The sequence below is a fragment of the Chelonia mydas genome, chromosome 6, assembly GCF_015237465.2.
Source record: "Chelonia mydas isolate rCheMyd1 chromosome 6, rCheMyd1.pri.v2, whole genome shotgun sequence".
NCBI lineage: Eukaryota > Metazoa > Chordata > Testudines > Cheloniidae > Chelonia > Chelonia mydas.
The window spans coordinates 19,968,935-19,993,672 of NC_051246.2; the positions used below are offsets into that span (position 1 = coordinate 19,968,935).

At 47.0% G+C, this 24,738-nt stretch overlaps 1 protein-coding gene across 5 annotated transcripts; it reads left to right on the top strand.

The window, feature by feature from the left end:
* Positions 1-8,186: 8,186 nt before the first annotated feature.
* Positions 8,187-23,229, top strand: LOC102936095 (apoptosis-associated speck-like protein containing a CARD). 5 transcript variants are annotated; one of them, XM_043549328.1, is made up of 6 exons: positions 8,187-8,291; positions 16,353-16,444; positions 17,042-17,343; positions 18,735-18,860; positions 20,365-20,406; positions 22,755-23,226. In XM_043549328.1, exons 3-6 carry the CDS (start codon positions 17,064-17,066, stop codon positions 23,009-23,011), a joined length of 705 nt encoding a protein of 234 aa, XP_043405263.1. In that variant the 5' UTR covers positions 8,187-8,291; positions 16,353-16,444; positions 17,042-17,063; the 3' UTR covers positions 23,012-23,226. The 5 variants fall into 5 exon arrangements, with proteins under 5 accessions (XP_043405263.1, XP_037755413.1, XP_037755412.1 ...); XM_037899485.2 differs by lacking the exon at positions 8,187-8,291 and adding an exon at positions 10,300-10,386; XM_037899484.2 differs by lacking the exon at positions 8,187-8,291 and adding an exon at positions 15,925-16,161.
* The last annotated feature ends 1,509 nt before the right edge of the window (positions 23,230-24,738 follow it).

The window sequence follows — 24,738 nt, forward strand, 5'->3', positions numbered from 1 at the left end:
TGCCGAGAGAACCATAAACCGGGGGGGGGGGGGTGCTTGCAAGAGGTGAGTGCCACCCTGATATAAAAACTACAACCAAAAGCAGGCTCTCACTCAACCAACCAAAGGAGGCTGCCCATGAGAGGTGGGTGCTGCCCTGCTGAAAACACTGTGATTACAGATATATGGGCCAGAGAAAAGGGGGTGCTCATGAAAGGTGGGTGCCACCCTGTTACAGGTTATTTAAGCCAAACAGATCAACTTCCAACCCAACAGAATGCTGAGCTGAGACCTGGGACATAATAAACATTGAATCTATAGCTAACTGTTGGGGTGATCCCAGGAGTTACAGACTGGTGAGTCTTGTGACAGACGAACACAGGCATGTCTTTGAGACATTATTTTATCTGCATGTTTGTGAGCTAGACCTTGGAAGCAGGAAAACTTCAAAGACTGTTATACTGAGATGGGCCAGGTGAGATGGGCCTGTAGAATATTCATAGGCTTTTGTATCAATATGTGTTTGTGGGTTCCAGGCTCACTGGCTAGATTTCCTGGGGAATCAGGAGTCACTAGGGGGGTGAATAAAGCAAAATCCCAAGGCTGGTTATGCAGATGCCCAGCCTTACAAGCTTCGCCCCTGGGGGCCTGCAAAATGAAAGCCCTAAAATCATATACAAATGTGAGGCTGAACTGACAGGGCCTCATTCGATTCAATAACCTGCATGAACTTTGAACGAATAGGGGTGACCCTGCTGAAGGGGCTGAAGGACTGGAACCTGCAAGGGTCTCCACACAAAAGATGAGGGACCTGCTAAGCTTCAGGATGCAGTTAGACCTTTTATTTGTCTTTATATGTTTCCTCTGTAAATAAAGGGCCCTGTGCTTTCTGAAAGCTGGATGGTCACTGAGATTCAATGTCATGACCCTTGAGAGAGAAAGAGAACTGCAGGGGGTGGTCTCAGGTCAGACCTGCTGGGATAGTCTCGGTGAAATGTGGGTGGACTGTCTCCTAAACCCCCCATTCAGGGGGGACAGGGATGCAGGACCCTGCCCAGAGAGAGGTGATGGCTAGAGGCCTGAGACCTAAGGGTGCATCCTTTGAGCAGACCCCAGAGGGGATCAGAGGTGCAGTGTTCCTGAAATTGTGAAAAGTCTTTTTTTACTTCCAGGTGAATTGGTTCGAACTCTCATAATGTTCTTTTAATGAAATACCAAGGTGAAAATGATAGGATGGGGAAGCCAACGCAACTTGTGTAAAGGTAAGTCAAGCCTTGCAGTCTGTTAGAATCGCTCGTGCACCTAGAGAACAGTAGACAAATGTGATTGGTAGCTATGATTTATATGGACTTTCTCAAAGCCTTTCTCCAAACCTCTCCTAGGAGGTTGTTTAGGAAGGTAAGTAGCTCTGGCATGAGAAGTACATTTGTGCCAAGGATCAGAAATTGGCTGAGACAGAAAATAAAATTATAGCGATAAATGATGAATTTTCAACATGGCAAACAGTTAAAAGTGTGGTGTCTCAGGGTTCTGTGCTCAGATCAGCTGTCATAGGTGCCTGGCCCCTTTAAGACGAGTCCAGCCCCACATATGATTGTTTAGCTACATCCGAGCTGAGGTTGTAGGTCCTGATGAAGAGCACATGGTCCCTATAAAGGCCAGCAAGGGCTCAGCTGAGAGGCATATTAGAGGGCAGGCTGGTTCATGTAGTAGGCCCTGGACTCCTGGAAAATGAACTGAGATATTAGGCAACTCCCAGGCAGGCAGGCTGAAGAGTGAGAACTTCAGAGGGACCAGGGGAAAACCCTCAGGGACCTGTAGCCCATGCTGGACAGAGGGACTTTTTTTTTTTTTTGGTGGGTTTGCCCAAGTTTTTGTGTGCACTGTGCCTGACGTAAGGGCCTGAGCTGGACTTCGGTGTGACCTCAACCTTTCCTGGGCTGGGGAGTCAGGCCCCCAGCCACATGAGTGTTCTCTGATATGATCATGAATAGATTGGAGAGGAGTGTGGTCAGTGGGAAAATGTGAAGATGACACATTATATAGGAGAGTCAGGGCTTGACAAGACTTTCTGCACTAAGTGAATAAGAAGCAGGATGACACATGGAACTCAGTACTGACAAATCCAAGGTAATGTAAGATGTTAAATATACCTTGAATATATTGTTAACAGCCATAAGCTCCCTCTCTGCCTCTGTAATCAGGAGACTCACTCTGTTCCCTTAACAAGGATATAAAACAGCATGACCAGATGCATCTTGTTCACCCAACCTCTGTTGTTAAGTGTTAAAAAAAAAAAAAAACCCCTAACAAGTCACATGTTCAGGATACAGGCCAATGGAAGTTGGGAGCCTAAATACTTTTGTGGATCTGGGCCACATTGTCTAAAGAATCTTTGTAACTCAGGAATAGGAAATGCAATGTTTTAAATGAAATCTAACAACTGTTAGTCACTATGCAAGTATTTCTGCTAATGACCTATGGACTGAACTTCTTTCTCTCCTTCTGTCTAACTACAAAGAACCTAAAAAAGGTTGATTAATAAGAGTAGCATCCTGTTTGCCTTTGCACGTGGTTTATTGTGTTCTGGGAATTAATCACGTTTTAGAGAGGAGTGTTTAAAAAACAAACAGAAAAAATAGGTTTAAACCCGTTAGGAATAATTTGCCATAATCCCAACTCTACATACAAAATGATGAAGTCTAAATTAGCTATTACCATTCAAGAAAGAGATCTTGGAGTCATTGTGGATAGTTCTCTGAAAACCTCTGCTCCCTATGAAGTGGCAGTCAAAAAATAGAAATGTTAGATACCAAAAAATAGAATGTTAGATACCATTAGGAAAGGGATAGATGATAAAACAAAAAATATCATCATGCAACTATATAAATCCATGGTACGCCCACACCTTGAATACTGTGTGCAGTTCTGGCTGTCCCACCTCAAGAAAGAGATATTATAACTGGAAAAGGTACAGAGAAGGGCAACAAAAATGATTCGGGGTATGGAACAGCTTCTGTATGATGAGAGATTAAAAAGACGGGGACTGGTCAGTTTACAAAAGAGACAGCGGAGGGGGGGAATATGACAGCAATGTATACAGTCATGAATGATATGGAGAAAGTGAATGGGAAAATATTATTGACCCCTTTACATAAAACAAGAAATAAGCATCACCTGAGGAAATTAATAGGCAGCAAACAAACAAAAAAAGAGATATGAACAACCACTAATGAGAAAATTCAAATTATTCCATAACACAGCTTCTTGCATCTTTCTCTGAAGCAGCCACTCTCCAGGTATGTCTACATTACACACTCTTTATGGTGTAGAGTACAAACGCTACAAGCCCCCTTAGAAGTGGGGCCTGGGGGAGGGTTAGCGGGGGGGCCTGGCACTGGCAGCGGCAGCAGTGAGCGACCCAGCCCCAGCCTGCCCTGCTCCACCTCTTCCCGCCTCTGCTCCGCCCCCACTCCATGCCTTCCCTCAAGTCCCTGCCCTAACCCTGCCCTTTCCCATCCCTGCCCTGCCCCCACCCTACCCCCATTCCACCCTTACCTCAAACCCCCAACCCTGCTCTGCCCCCACCTTGCCTCTTCCTGCCCCTGCTCTGTCCCTTCCCCGTCCTCATTCCACCCCCTCCCCAAAAGTTCCCATCTCTGCCCCACCTGTTTCCGGCTTCCGCCCCCTCCCCAAGCGACGCCAGGAGCCAGCAGGGTGGGGCAGAGTGAGACGGGCTGAGGCTGGGTCGCTTGCTCCTGCCGGCACCAGGCTCCCTGCCAGTGGTGCAAGTAGAAATCATTTCTTGCCGGAACTGCACTCATGGGAGGGACACAAGGAAGGGCACATGACCTCCCCACATGACCCTCCATGTGACTCCTCCCTGTCCCCTCGATACCGCCCTTACCTGTCTAAAATTTTACAACTCTCTGAAATAATGCTTTGGGCCCCTGGTGCCACCTGTACTTCCAGGTGTCATTGAGGATCCAGCAGAAACCCAAATTGAAAACTTCTTCAATGAAAGAAGGATAGGAAGGACAATCACTCCACTTTCGCTTAACACACTATCAGTGCCTCCCTTATGTCCAAACTAAGCTTCTGCCAGCTTGCCTTTATCTAAGTATTGCTCTCCACCAGGCACTAGGAAAGCAAAGATGCTGCACCATCTGGGTTTGATGGAAAAGAGGCATAGAAGTGTGTGTTCCATGTACATCTTGATAGAACTACAGCCCAAATTGTTTTATTATTTTCCTCAGCATGACATACAGGAGGGGCAATCAAAATCAGCCTGGCAGAACATGCATGAGAACTGTATCTGGACAGATAAGCAATTGATCAAAATCATATTCTCTGATCTTTTGGGGCCAAATCCTGTTCCCATTGAGATCAGAAGGAGTTTTGCTATTGAGTTCAATAGGAATAGGCTTTGACATTTGGAGAGGAAAGAACAAAACCACTCAAGCAAGGGCTATGTTGCTTATACCACAGGTATCAAAAGCTGCTGATTCATGTGAGAAAGTCAGCAGACATCCCCACCTTGGTTTGACAGTTCAAATTCTAGACCGTTGTATAGGTGTACTTCTAATTATTATTAGAAACAGATAAAATGGTTTCTCTACTGTCCCAGAGCTAAGAGTCAGTTACTTCAGAGATTGCACGCTGATACCAAAGAGAGGAAATGCAGAGGATGGGGCATAATCTAGTAGCTATTTCTCTCTCCCTCTCTCTCTCTTTCTCTTTTTATATATATATCTGTCTCCTGCAGGTTGTGGATTTGTGATCTCACATTTGTGTGTTGTGTGGGGGGGGGTCTCACCTCTACCCTCAGTACCGGCCAGCCCCTGACAGAGCAAGGACGAGGGGGGAACACACTAGGGGATTCAGGAGCTCAATTGCTGTGTGAAGGGCTGAAACATCCAAACTGCAGAAACAGGAAGTAACAGCTGGTTTCCTTTAGTGTCTGCCTGTTAAGATGGTGGTGGTGTAAGTTACTCTTGTTACCAGTATCACAATATCTTACAGAGTACATGGACCAGCCCCACTCTGCTCCTGGGCAAAGAACAGAGACCCACTGATGTGTTCACTGGCTGTATTTTATTAACTAAGCAATTAAATAACATGGCTGGCTCCGTCCCTAGGCCCTGTTTAGCAGGCAAAGCAGCTGGGCAGCCAAGGATCCCCCTGACACAGGTAATCCTTGAGCGTTGCAAAGCACATATAGACATCTCTGTGTCAACCTCTGCCTCAGCCAAGGTGGTGTGCAGAGGCATGGAGGTATATGGCAGGGGCAGGAGGGGACAGGGTGGAGTGCATTGTGCTCTGCCAGATCCTAGGTAGGCACAATGGCTGGGGAAACTTAGAGCAGCCTTGAGGTTCCTCTAAGTTATACCAGAGGCCATTTGGGCCCCCACCTGCTCCAGGATCAGGGGAGTGTCTTAGAGCAAATGTTTTCACTTCCAGATCTCCTCTGTGGCACTGAGTTGAACTTACTGCAGCTGAGGACTGAGTGGCTTCTAGCATACTCCAGATGCAGCATAGTTCAATGTTAGAAACACAGTTCCTTTACTCAGTAAGGCAGTAACAATAGCACTTCTCTGCCCCCCTCTTGAACTGGAGCTGTCACTCCTGCTCTTCCAAAAGAGCTGGAAAGAAAAGTGAATTAAACACGGATTTGTTCTCCCAAACAGGCTGCAAACAATTAATATGAACGAATAACATCCACATGAACGTGTTTTCCACACAGGCCCTGGAACTCCCCCCTGCTCATCACCCATCATTTCAAGCCAAATCTGCCGCATCACCCCAGCTGCTGATAATGTAGCTCAGCCAGCAGGGGAGAGCCGGCTGTGGCCCAGCACTCAGGTGCCCTTTCTGTCCCAACCTTCTCATGGCAGATAATTAAGGGCTGGTCTGTGGCACCACTGGCCAGAGCTCAGCACTGTCATCTCTGATCTCACTGGGGCCCTTCCACATTGTCCTCCCATTGTCCAGCCATAGCAATTGCCTCTCCCTCCTGTTTGCAGGCTGCTCCTCATGTGCCCTTCTCCTACTTCCAGACACATCCTGCTCTCACTTTCCCATCTGCTTGCCTTGACTCTCAGGATGCTGCTTCCTGGCCTTCCCTTTCTGCTGCCTGCTCCTCACCTTCACACATGCTGGCCATCTCTATCTCTGCCTGATATCCCCTGTCCCCAGGATGTCACGTCTCTTCCCTGGTTCTTCTGGTTTTCACAGAGCCTTCTACTGGCTAGATGTTGATCTGGGTGCCTGCCTCTCCCATAGTTACCTGGGGCCCAATCCTTACTCTCCAGCTTGTTCTAGGTGGGTAGGGTACCCAGTAGGGAATCAGTTCATTCATAGATTCATTGATTCTGAGGCCAGAAGGGACCACTGTGATCATGTACTTTGACCTCCAGTGTATCACAGGCCATAGAACTTCCCCAAAATAATTCCTAGAGCAGCTCTCTTAGAAAAAACATCCAATCTTGAGTTGAAAATTGCCAGTGATGGAGAATGCAGCCGGACCCTTGGTAAATTGTTGCAATGGTTAATTACTTCCACCATTAAAAAATTACACCTTTTCTCCAGTCTGAATTTGTCTAGCTTCATCTTCCAGCCATTGGACCATGTTAAACTTTCTCTGCTAGATGGGCCATCCCATTATGTCATATTGTTAGGACTCCCCCACTCATTAGAAATGGCCCCTCAACCTACCTTTCCCTTCAACTCAGCCAGCCATTCATTTATGGAATACACAGTAACTGACTGTCATATTCTAGGGTGCAATCCAGACTAGTGAGGGGTTGTGTTACCTCTGCCCTGAAACCTTGGGTGCCTCACAATGCCTTGCTGTTGTAGCTCCCAACCTGGCTGCTCACAAACAGCCAAATAGAATGCAAGTCACACCCTGAGTGTCTGTGTATAGCTGCAGCCCTGGTCCAGCAGCTCTGGCCCCTAGCAGCCTGTCAGCAACACTCCAGCCACACTCTGGCTTCCACCAGCCTGGGTTACAACTTGCAGGGCAACCCCAACATACTCCTAGTCCCAGATTTCCCCCAAAATGTGTGTTCTGCTCTGTCCAGCCCTCTCCTGAACAGTTCAGATATTAGAGGTCTGTTGCCTGTGTAAAGGGTCAGTATTCAACAGTTTGCTACTTTAACTGGAGTTACCAAACAGTTCAATTTAAACATAGCACTGGATTAGTTTATATTAAAAATAAAACAAGTTCATTTAACTACAAAGAGAGAGGTTTTAAGTGAGTACAAATATAAGGTATTAAAGTCAGAAATGGTTACAAAAGAAATAAAGATAAAATGCTTTCTATTAGCTAAAACTTAACACAAGTAAAATCCTTACCACACGTTCCCAGCAACATGGCTTACCAAATTCTCAGGTCAAGATCTCCCCTGCAAAGTCAAAGGACTGGTTCCTTTCTCGTCTTAGGTGAAAGAGAGGGAGAGATGTCTTGGGGTATTTTTGCCCCTCACTTTTATAGTCCAGTCATCCTTTGAAGTGAATTCTTCTGAGCATTACCCCTAAGTGCAAAGTTTATTCAAACAGTAAAGAAGGCGACATGGAATCTGGTGGTGAAGGTAGCTTCATGCGCTTTCTTCTCCCCTGTGTATGTTGAAATGCAGATTTGCCTTGTCTCCTGCCATTTCCCCCTCTTGCTTTCTCAAGGCCCCTGTTTACTACTTATATGTAAATGGAGGTATTACACAGTGCTTTGTTTAGAACAGGCCTGTTAATAACTCTTGCCTAGTCAGGACTGTGTGGGTTTGAACTTTTGCTAACATCATCGTACAGGTTGAATTCATAACTTTACCTATAATATTGCTACACACAGTTCACCATGGTATTATTGACTGGCAAGTTGTTAATTCTTAAATGATACCTCACATGGCATATTTTGTACAAAGATCATTACAACAGTGTGTAGGGTGTGAATACAGGGGTGCTTTCAGTCACACCAACACCCCAGGCACAGATGGAAAGGAAATCCGCCAGGGGCCTGTCATGCCAATGGAGCATTGTGATTTAACTGTGCATGTCCTGAGCAAAGAATCTCCTAATATTCACGGATGTCAGAGGTGTCTGAGTCAACAATAAACAGTTATTCCTTCTTTCTCTCTAGCGCCTGCAGAGTGAGTATTGCTGTCACACAGCTGATTGTTGCAGGGAGCTCTCCTCTGCTCTCAGAACCAGCCAGATCCGGACAGAACTGAACCTGCTGATGGAAAAGCTGAAATATTCAGGAGTGCAGCTGCTGTGTGGGGACTGAAACATCCAAACTGCAAACTTCAGAAACTGGGGTAAGTGACAGCTGGGTCCCTTTAATTTGTGTCTGTTAACTTAGGGCTTGTCTACAAAGGACTATGTCAAAGCGCACTATGGAACCTTTAGTGCACTGTAGCAGTGTCCACCTGGGATGTTACTGCATGGAAGCTCTTGCGCTTAAGATTCATATTCTTGCTTGCCGCACACTAAAGTCCTGTGAAGACAAGTCCTCCATGTCATCATTAAGCACTTTTTATTAGAATCACAGTGTTATTGTTATTGTCCGTGTCCCAACTCCAGAACTGGTGCTCAGTCTTCTCCCACTGCTGTGTTGATGTCAGCTTCTATTTTACTAGTTACAAAGTTGGATAATGTTGTGGCTTTTAGTGCACTCTAAAGACAGCATACTTGCATGTCAGAACCTCACATTATGTTATTCAATAAGCAAGTTTGAGAACACACATCTGGAATGCTTTCACAGATTAATTAAAGGGACCCTCCTTCTCGCGGGAAATTTGCCACAATTAATCCTGGGACAAAGATTAACAGACAAACAGAGAAAAAGAAAGGAAGAGTGAATGGACACTGCAGTCCATGGAGCTAGCTTAGCCTTTTATTTTACTCAGCAGTAACACACGGAACCTACAGGCCTGTATCCTGTCAGACATTGGCTTAAGCAAGTTAGCATAAGTAAAGTAGGCCTATAGATAAAATAGCATAGATAAAATAGCCTGACAGTTACCTTAGATTTTGGAGAACTGGGAATAGCTTGCTCAAGAAAGGGAATTGGTACATAATGATACCAGGCACTGAACTGATACTGGGCTTGGATATTTTAGGATAGAATCATTGGCAGATGTCTAACCACAGACTTGCTTTAGCAATAGGTGATGTAGATGTTGATGTTAATCAAGCTTTTCTCCAAATCCATGAGGGCTAGAATTCTCTTGAAACTGCAGGACTCTAGGGGCTGAGACTATAAGAAAAGCACTAAATATTCTGAAACTCGCTGTAAACTTGCTCGAATTGGCAATCTGCTGGCTTCAAAGTGATTTGTAAGTGCTCAGCAGCTCTCCAAATCAGGCCATGTTTATTAGGGCTTGTCTGAACATCCAGTTAGTGTGCAGCAAGCTAAATCTACAGTGCACTAGCATGCCATGTACTGAGTGTCAGTGTGGATCCTGCTACTGGGTACTAAAAATTCCCTAGTGCAGTGGTTCGCGAGCTCCATTCAGGTGGTCTGCAGATCGTTCCCTCTAAGGTGCATGCCTGGGTGGCTGCACATGAGATAACGAAGGGCCTCCCACCTACTTAGTGGAGCCTTGTCTGCTCCCTAATTTAGAGAGACTAAATTAGTGGGCATGGCTCCACTAATTAGGTGCCTGGACCCTGGAGAAGATGCACACATAAGGTGAGGTACAAACAACATTTGGAAAGATCATTAAGTGGTCTGACAAGACCCTCAGCAATTTTCACGTGGTCCTCAGGAAAAAAAAGTTTGAGAACCACTGCCCCAGTGCACTTTGATCTACTCCACTTTAAAATAGGGGTCGATCAAAGTGCACTAGGGAACTTTTAGTATGCAGTGGCAGGGTCCACATGGACAGTTAGTGCATGGCAGGCTAGCACAGGGCAGATTTGCACTCCCGCTTGCCACACACTAACTGGTCACCTAGACAAAGCCTAACTTTTTAGCATCCAAGTTTGAACATTTGGGTCAAAGTATGTGAGGATGGTAAACATGTAACTAAACTAGATCAGAGTATTTTATAGCTCACTACAGAACTTGTTGATCTCTGTAAAATGTGTTCATCAATATTGCTCCTGAAGCCGTGTGTTCCTGGCCATTTACTAGGCATTTCTTTTCTTAAGTTTGTTTTACGGCTGTTCTGTTTCTTTTTGCATTGTGTTTGTGTGGGGGTGGGGTGGGAAGACTGTATTTTCTTTACCCGGAAAAGGGGAGGGGAAACGAGGTGAATTCAGTGCTGAGAGCCAGACAGGAAATGAGCCTGAATTACTTTTAGAAAGTGAAGCTCCTTGAATTTTGCCAGCTTGTGGAAATTGTTCACTCAGTCTGAGATGAGAAATTATCATAGTTCAAATTTAACCAACTCTCTTCAGTGCTGCATGGTGACTGAAACATGAAATATACTGTACTCAGCTAACGGCAGGTCAGCTCAGGGGTTTCGCTTTTTAAAGGACCGTCATGTCTCCGGTTAGGAGTGAAGAACATGGGGAAGGTGCAGCTCTTTAGTGCAGCCATTCTTGAACTATGGGGCGGGCCTTCCAAGGGAGGCACGGGAATGTGTCAAGGGAGGCGTGAGCTTTGTGTGGGTTTTTTTGGTGGTGGTTTTTTAAGAGCTCTGGTTCCCCAGTTCTCCCTTATTTCTGTGCTGCTGCTTGCACAGCGCTGCCTTGAGAGCTGGCCAGTCAGCCAGCAGCCACTGCTTTCTGCTCTGCCTTCAGAGCTGGGTGGCGGTATATGTACTTGTGGGAGGGAGGAGGTACACGACTACAGACACAATGGAGGGGAACCTGATCAAATAAGTTTGAGACCCACGGCTCTAGTGAGTTCTCCACTGTCTCCTGAAGTGGAACAGATCTGAGCCCAGGATTGTATCTGCTGTAGTCTGTATCTTCACACACAAATACCGAACCCGAAAAGGAGTGGAATGTTCTACCCTTTGCTCTAGTTCCCAGATGACCCAGCAGCTCTGGGTGTGAGTGAGGGGAGGGAGGAACAGCGAGCACGAGCCTTCATGTAGGAACATTGAGTGCAGGTTGAGCCCCCGGTATGGGGGGTTGTATCTGGTGACTCTGAAATGGATTTTGGAGTCATAGAGGACGAGCAACTCAGCATGAACCCCAATGTGATGCTGTGGTAAAAAGGGCTAAAGGAATCCTTCTGAAGTGTGAACCAGGGATAATGAGTAGGGGTATGGAGATATTAGCTCTATATGGTACTGGTGAGATCGATACTGGAATATTGAGTCCAGTTCTGGTGTCCATATCTTAAAAATGATGGTGAAAAATTGGAGTGATTGCAGAGAAGAGCCACAATTCTGTTTGAGGGCTGGAGAAAAGTGCCTCACAGTGAGATTTAAAGAGCTCAGTCTGTTCAGTTGATCAAGTCACTTCTTGGTCCTTTCCACTTCTACTCCATGAGCAAAAAGGTCCTTTTGACCATGGAGTTAGAAGTATCTTCCTGGGGAAGACAATACTAGCTACTAAATAGCAGAGATGGGCATAACAAGATCCAATGGCTGAAAGTTAAAATCAGACAAGTAAGGCACACATTTCTAACAGTGAGGGTGATTAATGGGCTGGAACAAGCTACCATGTGACACGATGGTTTTCCATCTCTTACAGTCTTCAAGACTGCGTGCCATTCTGGAAAATCTGCTTTAATCAAACACAAGTTACTGGGCTCAATACAGGGCTAACTGGGTGAAATTCTATGGCCTGTGTTACACAAGAGGTCAGACTAGATGATCTGATGGTCCCTTCTGGCCTTCAAATCTCTGAATCTGTGTTTGGTGGGGTTTTCTCACCTTTCTTCTTAAGTGTTTTACTGTCCTTGGTTGCACCATCTTCCTTTTTCTCATTTTGATCCTGGATTCTTTGCGCTGGGGGTGGAGATGTGGGTTGGTTTGTCGCTCTGTGCAGAATTCTAATTAACGGCAAAAATGCCTGAGCTGTCTCAACCTAGTCTAGCCAGTGCTGTTGCTGTGAGGTTGCAGCCCCTGTACGGCCAGGCGTTCTCAGGGCTGTGTACCCAGAGGGAACGTGTGACTCAGAAGAAGCAAGGCCTGCTGGGAAGGGGGAAGTGGGGTAAAAAACAGCTCTGTGCATGCAGGGAGGAAGCCAGGCAAAGCAGTGGCAAGGGGGGGGCTGGTTTGGCCCTGTTCTAAGGGGGAATCTGGGACTGCGGCTTATGAGGGGCTGTGATTGGCTGACGCTGTCTCAGGAGGCCTGTGGGAGAAGTTTGAAGTAGCCCTGGGCACCATAAAGCAGAACAGTTTGGGGTTTGAGGGTGGGCAGCTGCTCGATAACACGTGGTCCCACAGCTGGAGCCTGGAGTACAGGGAGGGCTTAGGCAACAACTAGCGATGCAGCCAGGGGGCTAAAGAACTTTGTCCCTTATGTGAGGGCTCAAGGGACCCCTGCACCCAAGGTGTGTAGGACTTTGGGAACCCCTGCCTTTAGGGGTAAAGGGGCTGCCAGAACCTCTGTGCCCTGTGGAATCTAAGAGAAGGACCTGGGGAAACCCTGACACAAATAGTTAAGGTTTGTGGAACATCTGCCTTGAAGGACTCTGTGCACAAAATCTAGTGGGGGGCTGTGGAAGTCTGAGGACAAGATGCAGGTGGGTGGGGGGTTTCCTGAGCAAGGGCAAGGGTATCGTTTGTGTGTTAATAAACCAGACCCCAGGAGGGGAGATCTTATTTTGGGATTCTAATTGGGTGATGTGACTGCGCCAGAGGCCCAGAAGGGAGGGAACCTGGAGCAGGGCCGGGAACCTGGAGCAGGGCCAGGCACCTGACAATCAGGGGGTAAGCCAAGTCCCACACTCTCCTAATGAACTGGGGACTCAGTTTTGGGGTTTAGGTCTGGGTTGACATATGTAACTTGCCTCATTTCTTAGTGGGTGTAATTGGGAAGGTGAATGGAAGGTTAAGTTGTAAATAGGGGCTTGACAAACAGTATGCTGGAGTCAGGATGTCTGTGTGAAAGCTAAGATAAGTAGCAACACATTGATGCTAGGGACTTATGGACAAGATACACCTGGAATGTAAAGATCAGGTTCCACATGTACAGCGCATGGACAGAGAATGAATCATAGAATCATAGAATATCAGGGTTGGAAGGAACCTCAGGAGGTCATCTAGTCCAACCCCCTGCTCAAAGCAGGACCAATCCCCAACTAAATCATCCCAGCCAGGGCTGTGTCAAGCCTGACCTTAAAAACCTCTAAGGAAGGAGATTCCACCACCTTGCTAGGTAACCCATTCCAGTGGTTCACCACCCTCCTAGTGAAACAGTTTTTCCTAATATCCAACCTAAACCTCCCCCACTGCAACTTGAGACCTTTTACTCCTTCAGCTGGTACCACGGAGAACAGTCTAGATCCATCCTCTTTGGAACCCCCCTTCAGGTAGTTGAAAGCAGCTATCAAATCCCCCCTCATTCTTCTCTTCTGCAGACTAAAGTGTTCATAACTGGCCACAAGTTGTGTGTTCTTCATTTTCTGGGTGCCCAACGTGTGAGACACCTTGGGCCAGATTTACAGAAGTGCTGAACACTCATGACAGCAACTGAAGTCAGTTGGAGCCATCATTTGAACATATAATGTGCTCTAAAATGGTAAATACTTTGGAAAATCAGGCCCTAGGTAACCCAAGTTCAGCCTTAATTTCTGTGCCTCAGTTCTTCCTCTGTAAAATGAGGGTAACAACAACCCCACACAGATGTTGTGAAGATGAATTCATCAAAGATTGTTAATTACTCAGTAAGGTGAAAGCACCCTAGAAAGACCCAAGGAGAAATTAATAATTCTGTGTTCAATGCAGGGGTTGCATGTTGTGTGTGGAATAACACCTGGGGCCATACATTGAATCAGAAGGATGAAAAGAAATATTGACTCGCTGTCCAGTGAATGAGGCAGGGTCCTGTGGGAAAATGTTTTGTGATCAAAGACTGTATCATGGTGCATACACACAAGGTGGCAGAACCTAGGTGTCATGGACAGCTTTAATTTTGATATTTCCTAACTTTTGGCTGCTTGACTTTGTAACATAACTGTCTTTTTACATAGGGTTTATTTGTTTGATGTATTACAGTGTAATCCCAATTATCTGAATAGCATGGGGGACACAGATATTATTTGGATAATCAGGAGTTCAGATAACTAAGCCCTGGTCTACACTGGGGCTGGGGGTGGGGATCAGTCTAAGATACGCAACTTCAGCTATGAGAATAGCGTAGCTGAAGTTGATGTACCTAGATCAACAGTGTACCTAGATGTACCTCGATCTTCATGGCAGTGAGTCGAGTGCTGCTGCTCCCCCATCGACTCCACTTGCGCCTCTCGCGGCTGTGGAGTTCCGGAGTCGACGGGAGAGTGTGGGGATCAATTTATCGTGTCTAGACTAGACGAGATAGATCGCTAACCGCCAGTCCGGCGGGTAGTGTAGACATACCCTGAGAGGCAAGGGCATGGCCTTTCTCACCCGCTCTCGGGTCAGTGGGACTGCAGACTGCTCCCTACACTGCTACAGGGCCAGTGACCCCTGATTCCTGCAGACGCAAGGTGTCTGCTCTGTTACCCGAGCCTCCCATTATCCGAATCCCTTCTTTGTCCCCCAGCCTGAGATACACAAGACACATGCTGCAGAGAGCACTGAAGGAGGTGTCCTGGGGAGTGTGTCTGGGCTGGAGTTGTGAGCACAGGCTAATGGATGCAGTAGGAGACCAAGCAGAGAGAGGAGCCATTGCACCCACATCACCAATCTCAACAGATGAGGTCTCTGCAGCAGTAGTTATCTTAGTCACTCTATGTGGAGGTTTGATACAAGCAAATCCAGGCCTCCTCTGAAACCCCTCATGTAGGGACCCATGTACAGGCGACCTCCTGGTGTCCTTCCTCGCTCCTCCAGTCCTTTTCAGCAGGGACTCCGTCTTTGGCCAGATCCTCAGCTGGTGTAAATGAGGGTGGCTTCACTGATGTCAGCAGAGCTGTGCTGACTTACCCCAGGGGATGATCGGACCCTGGCTGTCAAACCAGGCAGAAACACCCCGTTCTGTGAACATCCAGTAGATTCCTTATGACCATTCTTCTTCTTGCTCTGCTGAAACGAATGGCGAACATCCCGTCCCCACTTCTCAGCGGGGACAGGAGTTTCTGGGAGCTGCAAACAAAAACAACAAACATGGTAAATTCATATTGTATGTAAAACCAAAATGAGAACCTTTGGCTAAGTCTACACTGAAAACATTAAAGCACTGCCCAGCAGCGCTTTAAAGGTACAGTGTGGTTGTGTGTGAGCGCTGGGGAGAGAGCTCTCCCAGCGCTGTATGTAATCCACCTCCACGAGGGGAATTGCTTTGGGCTTGTCTACACTGGCACTTTACAGTGCTGAAACTTGCTGCACTCCGGGGTGTGTGATTTTTCACACCCCCGAGCGAGCAAATTACAGCGGAGTAAAATGCCAGTGTAGACAAGCCCAAAGCTCCAAATGGTGTCGGGGTGTGAGCCAGCACTGGGGGCGTTGCACCCAAAGAGGGGCAAATCTTCAAGGGAATAAAGGAGCTTGCCCCAGAAAAACAATGGCAATAAAGAATCTCATAGGACTGTGTCAGAAATGACTCCTCCCAGCCTCCATTTATCAAGCAGCAACTTCCTCCTGAGTAACTGTAAAAGAGACTTGTAAAGCTGATTCGTGTTTGTTTTGTAAAGTTATGAAATTCCTGGTCCATGAAGATCTACCCCTGCTTCCTTAATGTTTAAAAAAACAACAACAGTTTTCATTATTTTTAATTTAAAACAATGAATGTGCCCTCCCCGTCACAGGAAAACCTGAGTGAGAGAGACTGAAGCCCCACCCCTTGCTGATATCACGGCTATTTGCATATTAAGCAGATGCAGAGAACATTCCCCCCCCCCCCCCCCCCCCCCGTCACACCCTTTACTTTACACATTGTTTTCTTGGTTAAACTTCTACACTACTGTCAATCTGCTACTTTATTTTCTCCCTGTACAGAGTATGTGGGATGGGGAAAGAGATGAACATGTCTATGGAGTTTGTGACATAGTAGTCCCAGAAAACAGTTGTGCGAACTGCTGAGGCCAAAGGAGTGTGTCCAAAAGGCAAGCTTCTAACAGGAATAAAAAACGGATGAGAAGGGGTGAGTGTGTGTGTTTGTGTGTGTGTGTGTGTGTGTGTGTGTAAAATTAGTACTACGAAGGCTGAAAAAAGTATAAGGGCTGGTATAGAAATTCAGGGAGCTCTGAAGGTCAGCTTTAACTGGAGATGTTTTACTTTTCCTTTACTGCAGAAATAAACTTTGAGCAAATTGTTTCCTCTTCCTCTTTCCAGATTCTCTGGGCGCCTGTTTTTGAGCATTGAGAAGACTGAACAAATCGGCGGAGGGTTACCAGCTGTTGTTTCCAATAGCTGTCTGGCTAACGGTAAATACATCATTCTCTGGGGATAGGCTACTTCTAATCTGAACACTTTACAGTTTATATAGTTGTGGGACCTGTCAGAATGGGCTCTAGTCAGTATATCAGAAGTTACCATTGTTACCCTTCACCTTGCTGCTCTGATATCCAACACCCTCCTGAGGCCATGCAAAGCTAACAGTGGGTCTCAGTACACAGGTCCTCATACTCCAGGACTGTGACGTACAGTTTCCAGATTTTATTTGGTTGTTTTCTGAAATATTTTAAATGGGCAGGGGCGATGGGGGTGGTCCCACCTTTGTGTTCTCAGATCCATTTGGATGATAAATATTATTATTATATCACCTTTTATCCTAGGTCCTCAACAGGCTTTACAGACATGAACTAAGCCGTATAACGCCCCTGTGTGCTACAGCAATATGATTATCCCCATTTTAGAAAGGGGGAAACTGAGGCACAGAGCAACAAAGTCCAGTGAGTCCTTTGTGAGGCAAAGTACTGAGGAGTTACAAGCCCCAAGGTTATATGGCTTTCCTCTACATGGGAAATATTGTGATTATTCCATATTAATTATTATTAACAGCAATTTACTTTGTATTTTAGTTTCTTTTTCCTGATACTGGTGATGGAAAACCGAAGCAGAATCAGTGACCTGCTTCAAAGTGCCCTTGACAACCTTCTTCAGGAAGACATCAAAAGATTTAAAGACAAACTATCACATTCTGACTTTGAGGGGAAAGGTACCATCCCCCGAGGTCGGCTGGAGAATGCCGATAGGACCGATATGAAGAACCTCCTGATGGCATTCTATGGTGCAGCGGCTGCAGTGGATGTAACTATAGACGTTTTCACTCAGATCAACCTCCGACATTCTGCTGCTAAACTCAGAAAAGAAAGAGAGAAAGGTAAGAAACCTAAAGTTACTGTAAAACCTGGGAGTCTGCCCAAGGAACTGCCCTAATGCTGCAGGAGCAGAAGGAGAAACAGGCTGATGGCAGGAATGACAAGTTCTGAATCCCAGCAGGGAACCAGGGGGACTCAGAGCAGCGATGCCCCCAGTGGGCCAGATTCTCTCACCTGCTCCACTCCCTTTTCACCACTCAGCTGGCTCAAGGGGAGCAGAGACAGCCTGTAACTCTCCATCTTAGGAAATCCCCAGTGTGGGGGTGTCCCCAGTGGGTGTAGAGCCAACAGAGCAGTGCAGAGGGAGTGCCATGGACAGAGAGGTGGGGAGGAGTGGTGTCTGGAGTGCATCCCCAGCTGCAGCACCATTCTTTGGGGACCAGTGGCAGCTGGCACAAGTTAGAACAGCCGCCAGGCTACTCTAGCCTGTGCTAGGGCTGGGACAGAGAATCAAGGCTCTGTAACTAAAAGCTGATCACAGCAGAGAGGCTGGCCCAGTATGTTATCCCCCAAATAGCCGACTGGCCACATGAGACCTTTCTGGGGTTCCAGGCAGGAACTTTATCTTCAAGGCTATTTTTCATTAAAGAAACACATTCGATGCAATACAAACAGCCGACAATTTTTTTTTTGAGATGGGGGAGAGGGAACTTTATTCCCCTGAGTTAAGTAGCCAACAAACCTGGAGAGCAGTAGTTCCTTTGGCCCCAGGCTGCTTTTAAGTGTCCCATGCAAGTGGAAGAGCCAGTGCCTATGGGGGTCCACTCAAGTGACATGGTGTTAGAATCCACGTGCTCTGTGATGGAGCTAAGTTCAAACCCTGTTAGTCATTCCTGTTCCTCTCCCCTCTACCCCATGGTGACAATGAGCTGGGCTGATTCTGCCCGGGGTTCCCAATGGAACACTCCAGGGCTGGCAGTGGGGATCTCCCTAGAGGCCTTTGGAATTCACTCCCCTGGACTATCCCCCTGGGCAGGGGTATCCAAACTTTTTTCCCTGAGGCCCTCCTGTGCAGCTGCAGTAGGCACTGTGTGACCCACTATTGACAGGGGTCCATCAGGGAGAGGGACACCACGGGGCATGCGTGGCCCCTCACCTCAGCATGGACAAGGGCCAGCAAGAGGGCTTAGGAAAATGGTGCCCTGGGAGAACTTGTATTTTGGTGCCCCAAGTCCCCTCCCCCAGCGGCCCTTCTTCCCACAGAAGAGGCAGGTGGGCAGTTTCAGCATCCCCATGGGGGCAAACCATAGCAATCTGCAGGGCCATTCTACACAGGGTTGGGGGGGGACAGAGTCAGCTCTCTAATAGGGCTCTCTCCTTCCGCCTCCCCTCCCCTGCTCCTGCTCTGTAGTGGTGTGTAGCGGCTCCTCCCTCTCCATCTCCTGTTCCCTAGGTGAGCACGCACAGGAACAAACCTTGGGCAGATTCCGTGGGGAAAGTCAGAGGGGAAGATCTCCTGGGAGCCCAGCTGTCAACTTAGGTGGAGGAGGCTTCCCTGCTGCCTTCCGGGTTGGAGAAGGTGAGAGATGAACGGGGCAGGGCAGGGGCTGTCTGCGGCTTCGGGCTCTGGGTTTCATGGCTCCTGCTCACTGTCGGGCTGAAGAGCAGCTGGAGCTGGGAGTCTCACAGCAGCTCTTCAGCCCTGCACCTCCTGACCCCGCTGCGGCCAGGCCAGGCAAGGCAGCCCCCATCTGCCACTCCCCGTGTTAGACCCCATCAGTTGCATTGCATCCTGGGGAGCCAAAGGAGGTACCCCTGCTGCGATTGCTGCTCCCCAGGCAGTCGCCCACCCATAAGGCCAGCCAGGTCTCCAGCCCCCTCCAGCCACCCTGACAGCTGTTGCTTCTCAGGGCCTGCCCCTTCTCCTTGCCCTCCACCTGCTGCTTGTCAGGGCGCTGGGCTCCTCCAGCCCTGGGCAGGGGCCATTGTGAGCTGCCACTCTGCCAATTTATACAGTTTGGGGGGACAACACCCCTCATGCCTCCCCAATCTCTGCTTCTGCTGGTGGACCACCCAGGGTGTGTCGCGGCCCACCTTTGGACTGCAGCTCACAGTTTGGGAACCCCTGCCCTAGGGCTTGAGTTTAGCAGCCCCCAGAGTGCCAGGCAGGGGGCATTTATTTGTTTTAGGCTGTGAGATCTTTCAGGCAAGAAGAGTGTTTCTGTTATACATGTGTACAGAGCCTGGTATGGGGCCCGGATCGCTGACTGGGGCTCTGGGTCCTACCAGATGCAAACAATGAATGATGTAGGTCTTTATTTTTGAGATGTAAGCAGAGGGTACTTTATTCCCTTGACTGAATTATTAACAGATGCTTGGCAAAAGTAATGAAAACACTACACAAACTATTCTTGTTGTCTATATAAGTATATTTTTATTTTTGTAAAGAAGCATCTAATTGAGCTGGGCAATGAGCATAATATAAACATTCAATATAGTAACAAGTTTGGGATTGGGAAAAGGCCTCCTTAATCCACCCCAGTGTCTCCATCTTGATTATAATTGTCCCAAATAAAAATGTCCCTCTGCCAACACTCAGTGTCTGTCTTAGATTCCTAGGTTTGGAAAGGGTCTTCTGAGCCATCTAGTCCATTCCCTGCACTAGGACAAAGTTGTCCTTTATATGGACCTTTGAATAGTTTAATCTAATCTGCTTTGGAACACAACTGTTTCTAAGGGGATTCCCTTTCCTTAAAAACGCTCCTGAATTGACTCTTTGCCCCAGTGCACGTTGTTCTGTGTTTCTCTGAGGATATAGCCTGCTCATTATGTGAAGTGAGTATGAATCATGAATAGAAACAGGCAGAGAGCTCACACAAACAGAACTCCCATTACAGTATTTCACAAATGGCACTTCATAAAAATGACTGCTGGTAGCAGTGTTTTCTTCAAGGACTACAGTTTAGTGCAGGATGCAAATGCATCATTCCATCACTAGATGGCTCTATACAAAATAGAAATGAACTTGTATTGAAATGCATTAAATTTCGTTCTATGTTATTTAAATGTAACTTCCGTTTCAGATTTGCATCCAAATGGAAAACCATCCGAGTTGTCTGCAAAAGGTATGTGGTACCTACATGGGAAGTTACCCTCATACAGTGGTCGGCTACTTATTCAATTGCATGCTTTCTTGGAACTATCCTTGTGACACCTGAAGTTCTAAGTTAACAAAATCTTTATGCCTTTCAAGGTCATACCATTAGTACAGGGTACCCATCTATTCCCAAGACTAGAGACTATCACAAGTACAGCAGTATCACTACCTACTCCCAGCCCCAATCTATAAACGCTTACCTACAGGCTTAACTTTACCAAGAGTTTGCAGGACTGGGGCCTGTATCAGGAACAGAGAGATCTTAGGTCCATCTTAGGTTGCTGGGAGGTCTGTGCTTGTATGTCACAAGGGAAGGGGGGAAAGTTTCTCTCTGTCTTGTGTATGAGATCTCTGACCGTGAGTGGGAGGATGGAGAGGGGCATCTAATTAATAATAGGTTAATGCATACTGTGGAGGAAGGTGTCACAGTTTGGGGCAATAGCATCTGTATTCCCCCTCCCTGGTCAGCAAGGAGTTTTTCCAGGCTGCATAGTTCCCTGACTATAATGTGAATTCTCTGGCAAAACTACATTGCCTAAGATGGCCTGCTGTACTTTTCTCTTCACAGATAGTAAACACATAATTGCCCACAATTAAGTTACCTCACAGCTCTTTCTAAGCAAGCATAGTTATTCTGATGGTAAAAGCATTATAGAGAAAGTGTATTAAAGCCAATAAAAGCGCTTACACACATGCTGTTAGAAGCATAGAAACATAGGTCTGGAAGGGACCTTGAGAGGTCATCAAGTCCAGTCCTCTGCACTGAGGCAGTACCAAGTAAACCTATCCATAAAGAACAAACCATTGCACAATAATAGACAAACATATGCATTCTTAATGCTATAAACTCCTAAGCTAATTAAACTTAATTCAATAGGAACTTCCCCCCCGCCTCTTATGCATGAGGTCATCTTCTGGAAAGTGGACCAGTCCCACCAGTGTTTGAGCCAGGGCCCCAACCAGAATTTTGCTAAGGGGACTATCTGCTCAGCCACCCCACATTTGAGTAACATTGTGACCTGGCAGGGAGCAGAGGCTTCAGAGAGGAGAGCCATGCAGACCCCTGCTCACATCAATGCCAACCTCTCTGTCATGCCTAAGTGGCCCCTGGACCTCCATGGAAAATTACCCCTCTCCTGCTATTTAAATCTGCAGTGGTGCCCCTGCTGGCTACCAGAGGTCTGTGTGATTTGTGGTTGAGAGTAAATTGTGGGAGGGTGGACAGGGATTACAAGGGACAGGGTTAAGGTTGGAGGGATTCATTCCTGAAGCGGGGCTCAGCTTTCAAAAGCTTGGAAAACATTGGTCTTTGCTAATACTTATTTCTATTATACTGCCCCCACCTCAATCTATATAATTAAATTCTGGGATTGTCATGTTGTATGTGTGTAGAAATTGCACAGAATCCAGGGATCCTGCTACAGAATGTAAGCCTAACTTGCCATAGAGTGTGATGGGCCTTGACAATACATTAGGGATTCCCTGCTATTAGTCTACTTTTCTCACCTACAGGGATTTTCTGCCATTTACAAAAGGAAGGTCCATGTGACTGTGCTATATCTGTCTATTACAGTACAGCCCTGACTATAGTAACCCCCTAGTCCTGTGGCTGCAGTGCTTTGCTTTCTCTGTGTGACTATACACAGCACCATGGAATGAAAATCCTAGCTAGACACAGCAAGCTGAAGGCAAGTATTCATCATTCCCCAAAGCACGACATTGCCGTCTGCTGAGGGTGATTCAGTAACTCCTGGACAATGCGCAGCCACCCCTCAGAATCAGTTCTTGTGATGCTACATGGCAGCAAAGACTCTGTTCAGGTGTCATTAGGCACATAGGTAGTATCTTTCTATGCACAACCCTGATATGCCCAGGTCCTGAAATTAGATGACTTACTGTCAAGAGGAAAGGTTACCATGGTGACAACACAGCTGTCTTAATATCTGAGACATGTATGCATGAAACAAATCATAAACTCAATGACTACATGCCGAGATGGTGAAAGACTAGACTGAGATCCCACTGCGGCCAGAGTTCAGGTTATCTGGGGGCCTGGGTTAAAAAGTTTTCACTGTGATTTTTTAAAAATATTTTTGTTTATTTTTGTAACTCTACCATTCTTTTAAGAATCATGTTGAGTAGCCAGTGAAATGTGGCAGCAATCTATAATGAATAGATAGACCAGCACACTAGAACCTGGGGGTAGTGATAGAGAACAGTCTGGGATGCGGGGTAGGAGATTTTGAGGACAGGAGTCAGACAGTGGTCAAAGCTTCAAGGCTGTCAGTTCATTCTCTTATGGTGTGTCCTCCTCAGGGGAAGATTTTGTGAACCGGCACCGAGCAGACCTGATCCAACGTGTCTGCATGGTGGACAGCATCATAGACATGCTGTATGGCACTATGTTGGATGAAGAGCAATACCAGAGCATCAGAGCCGAGAAAACCAATCCAGACAAGATGCGGAAGCTGTATGAGTTCATGCCGAGCTGGAACTGGTACTGCAAAGAGCAGCTTTACCAGGCACTGAAGGCCAAGAACAAGTTCCTCATTGAAGAGCTGGAGAGCAAATAAATACAACCAATAAAATGAGCTCCCCCTGTTTCTATGGGGCTTCACCCCAAGTCTTTTCTCAGGGACACAGGTTGTGACGCTGGCAGACCAGATGCCAGGTCATGCCAGAGCCGATGGCCAATTCACTTGTGTATTAGTATAGATCAAAGTGCTTGTTAAATGTATAAGAGTGTATTTGGTGTTTAAACTTTATGAAAACTAGTGGAATGTTACTTGCATTGTTTTCACTTACCTGTACCTCCTTATAATGGAGTAGTGAACATTTACATTCATGGCTGGATTAAGGTTATGAGGGGTCTAAGGCTAATGGGAGGGAAGGGCCAAGGTATGAATTACATATTGCAAACAATTATGCAGTCATCAAATATTTATCTATATATATATATTTACATATTATTTATGTAAAATTAGCAAGTTTATTCTACTCTCACTACACTCAATTCTTCAAACAAACAATTCCCCCCTCCCCCAGCTTTAGCTGCTGCAAAGTCATGAATGATGGATGCTACACTGTCCTCTTAGGCCTCCTTCCTCCTAGGTGGTGGAGTGCTCATCTGTGAGGATGAACATTGCAACGTTCCCTATCCTGCTCACCTCTTACAACCTTGTGCTTCTACCCTCAGCTCTCCACATGGCCCACAGTGCAAAGCCAAGCCCTGCAGGTGTTTCCCCCAGGCTATGGATTCTTCACCACATACCCTATCTCACTTCGACTGCAGTCTGGGAGTCAGACAGCTTTTATAATGTAAAAGAAAACCACTCTGGTGTAAAATCCACTGAAGTAGAGGAAGTAGTACTGGGAAAATTACATTGGGTGGCATTATATTTTAGGCTGTCTTGCGCTGAAAGCTGCCTCCCAGTGTGGCCCTGGCTGAGGACAATGAATTACTGTTTTCACATTGAACCCAAATAGTATTTGAGGGATGATATCTAGTCTATATATGTGATGCACTGGAGTAGAAGGGGTTAAAAACAGCCCTGGGAGAGGGCTGTGCCAGCAACCGATTGGAGGGAAGCTGAGAGCAGCCAAAAAGCTTCAAGGCTGAGAGGGAGCTTAGTCTCTCTCCAGCTTTAGAGAGAGAAGGACTGGCTGCCTAGACAGGGAAAGGTACCTTGGACAGACCAATGCTGGGGAAGGTCAAGGGGAGCCAGGGGAGCTCTGGCCTGACCAACTCCCAGGCTGAGGGCCTGATACAGGGCCTTGAGGAGGTACTAGGGCTGCAGAGGGACAGCCAATGGAGGAATAAGCAGCAGGTCCACCCCCCTTGCCGATGATGAGTGGCCAGTTCAGACTGAAGTTTGCCCCTGAGGGAAGGGGTGGGATTAGGGGTAGCCGGTTCCCTGGAGGGGAGGCACCCAGAGAGTGGGGCACCGCCAGAGGGCAGTACCCTTGGGAAGGGCCCCGTGGTCTGGGAGGGACACGGGGCCTAGGACTTGGAAAGAGCAGGTAACATCAGGTGAGCCACCGCCAGAGGAGGGTTCTCCAGTTCTGGATTAGAGCTAATTCCCAGAGTTACCAGCAGGTGGTGCTACTGGTGGTGAGTCCCAGCCTTCTACATATGGTGGAGAATGTGGGCATAGACAGTCACCCCTGATACAAGGGGAAGGAAAAGACTGGAACTATAACCTGGTCTGAGAGAGACAGAGACATTAGAGGAGGGACAATGGATCCTGGATATGTGGAGGTCGTCTTCGCAGAAGGTGCCCGTGCTGTCCCTGGATGGACG